The following is a 2927-nucleotide window of genomic DNA, read 5'->3' as shown; positions in this document are numbered from 1 at the left end:
CACTGTGGGTGGTCCACCTCTGGGTAGGTGGTTCAGGGCTGTATAAGAAAGCAAGCTGAGCAAGCCCTGGGGAGCACGCCAGTAAGCAACACTTCTTCATGGCTTCTGCATCATAGGAATATCTCCAGGTTTCTGCCTTGAGTTCTTGACTTCCCTCAGTGACGGACTAAAACTAGGCTGAAATAAACTCTTTCCTCCTCAAATAAAAAATTCAAGAGCCATTGGCTAATTCAAGATACCCCTTTTATTTGATGAACCATTGAGAGTACTGTATGAACTTTTCTGATCATTTTGAAGAACTTTGTACACAGTTGTCTCAGCTACTGTTTCCGATTACTGCTTTTAGACATGGTATTTATCACAGCAACAGAAACCTAACAGTAACAGGCAGTGATCTTTGGAAAGTTTTAAAAGTACAAGTGACAGGATTCTAAACTCATAGAATCTAATTTAGCATGCTCACTATTGAAATTTTTCTGGCCCCAAGTAAATGAAACAATGTTATTCATTAACAAGGATGGAAACACAAAAAAAGTTTGCTATGTTTTCAAATAACTCTAACACCAAACAATGATGTTCAGTAAAATCTGAAATATCGATAACAATAAGTTAAAAAATCTATTTGTTTTACTATTTATTTAGTTATTTATTTTGTTTTTAAACATGTTTTTTTTTGTTTGTTTCTAACATGTGTGTTTGTGTATTCCATGGCATGTCTGTGTGGAGGTCAGAGGACAACTTGAGGGAGTTTACCCTTTCCTTCTATCTTGTGGGTGCTGGAGATTGAACTCATCAATTCTTCAGCCTTTCAAGTTCTTTTACTTGATGAGCCATTTCTCTGGACCTGTAGTTACTTTATAAAAACTTCCTTCCTTTAAATGACTGAAGCTATATGCTGTACCTAATGTCAGATCAGCATTTCTGATTTATGTCTAAGTCAGGACTAATACATTGATATGGAATAACATTAACTGTTCTTTACCATAAAATTTCATTGCATATATGTACTTAAAAATAATCCAATCAAGTGAATAAATTGTAATAAATAGATTGATTTAATTTTAAACAGAATCAATCATCTGTTGGTGGATATCTGGGCTGGTTCCATTTGTAGTTATTGTGATGAGTACAAAAACCAACATGGATGCGCAAATATCTATATGGAATGTAGACCTGAATCTTTCTGCAAACACATTAATTTTAATGAGAAAAAGGAAGACACTTACTGTATGTTCTTATCTAAGGATGGGAAGGAGGAGCAGAGATGGCTGTACAGGAGGACCTGAAGCCCAGGCGCTCTATGAACTATGCCATACACCGTGTCTGCACATCACCAAACAAATGCAGAGGAGCTTGACCTCTAAGGGTCAAGCTTATAAACAGGGAACCCTTAGAAGATAGAGTCCTGCTTGATGTCTTTCAGCTTAAGATGTAGCTGTGTATCTCACAGGGACTTAAATGTACATATATGTTTTGAGTGGCAGGAATGGGTTGTGTCTTGCAAAGAAGTGCTCCACTGTGGTTTGGTATCCAGTGTGGTTGTTGGTGACATTATTAGTATTAAAAACACTTGTTTTCCTGTTTTTCAGATATCACCTATGTATCTTTTTGTCAAATTCACAAAGGGAAACCAGCTTACATCATGGAAGGAAAGAATCAAACAGCTCCATCTGAATTCATCATCTTGGGATTCTCCAACCTGAATGAATTGCAGTTTTTACTCTTCACCGTCTTCTTTCTGACTTACATATGCACTTTAGGAGGGAATGTTTTTATCATCTTGGTGACCATGGCCGATTCCCGCCTGCACACACCCATGTATTATTTCCTAGGAAATCTCGCCATTATTGATATCTGCTACACCACTACAAATGTCCCCCAGATGATGGTGCATCTTCTGTCAAAGAAGAAAATCATTTCCTACGGAGGCTGTGTGACACAACTCTTTGCATTCATTTTTTTGGTAGGCTCAGAGTGTCTCCTCTTGGCAGCAATGGCATATGACCGATACATTGCTATCTGCAAACCCTTAAGGTATTCACTCATCATGAGCAAAACCCTGTGCAGCCAGTTAGCAGCCTCGTGCTGGACAAGCGGTTTTCTCAACTCAGTGGTGCACACTGTTCTGACCTTCCACCTGCCCTTCTGTGGTAACAATCAGATCAACTATTTCTTCTGTGACATACCACCTTTGCTGATCTTGTCTTGTGGGGATACTTCCATCAATGAACTGGCTTTGCTGTCCATTGGAATCTTCATAGGTTGGACTCCTTTTCTGTGCATCATCCTTTCCTATCTTTACATCATCTCCACCATCCTGAAGATGCACTCCTCTGAGGGAAGGCACAAAGCCTTCTCCACCTGTGCCTCCCACCTGCTCATTGTTATTCTCTATTATGGCAGTGCCATATTCACATATGTGCGGCCCATCTCCTCCTACTCGCTAGAGAAAGACAGATTGATCTCAGTGTTGTATAATGTTGTCACACCCATGCTGAATCCCGTAATTTATACACTGAGAAATAAAGACATCAAACAGGCTGTAAGGACCATAGGGAGAAAGTGGCAGCCACGAGTTTTCTCTTCTGATATGTAATCTCACTTGCCTGTAATCAATAATCTTACATTAGAAAGTTAACTTTTTCACCACTCAGTTGTTGCTAGTTATATTTCACTCAAAGTCTGATTACAATATTTAGAAACAGAATGAAGAGTTGGCACACCCTACCCTAAGTGTACATATCTGAGCTTTTGTTAGTCTCTTACGGAGTTAGTTATTTTAGTTTCTATCCTTTTTATTTGTCTTTCCCATTTTGGAATCCTCATCCAAACATGGTCCTTTTTTCATGCTATATTTCATTGCTATATTTCATGGCTTATTACTTGCTATGAAGGACTGCCTTCCAGACCAAGCAACTGCCATCCTG

The 2927-nt window shown here is 38.9% G+C and overlaps 1 protein-coding gene across 1 annotated transcript; it reads left to right on the top strand.

Moving 5' to 3' along the window:
• The first annotated feature begins 1642 nt into the window (after window positions 1-1642).
• Window positions 1643-2596, top strand: LOC129676210 (olfactory receptor 5V1). Its single transcript, XM_055606539.1, has one exon. The coding sequence runs from the start codon at window positions 1643-1645 to the stop codon at window positions 2594-2596; it is 954 nt and encodes a 317-aa protein (XP_055462514.1).
• The last annotated feature ends 331 nt before the right edge of the window (window positions 2597-2927 follow it).

This window comes from Psammomys obesus, unplaced genomic scaffold (assembly GCF_907164565.1).
Source record: "Psammomys obesus unplaced genomic scaffold, mPsaObe1.curated_primary_1811, whole genome shotgun sequence".
Classification (NCBI taxonomy): domain Eukaryota; kingdom Metazoa; phylum Chordata; class Mammalia; order Rodentia; family Muridae; genus Psammomys; species Psammomys obesus.
Note: the sequence above shows the minus strand (reverse complement) of the source record. Positions and strands in the feature narration are given on the sequence as shown.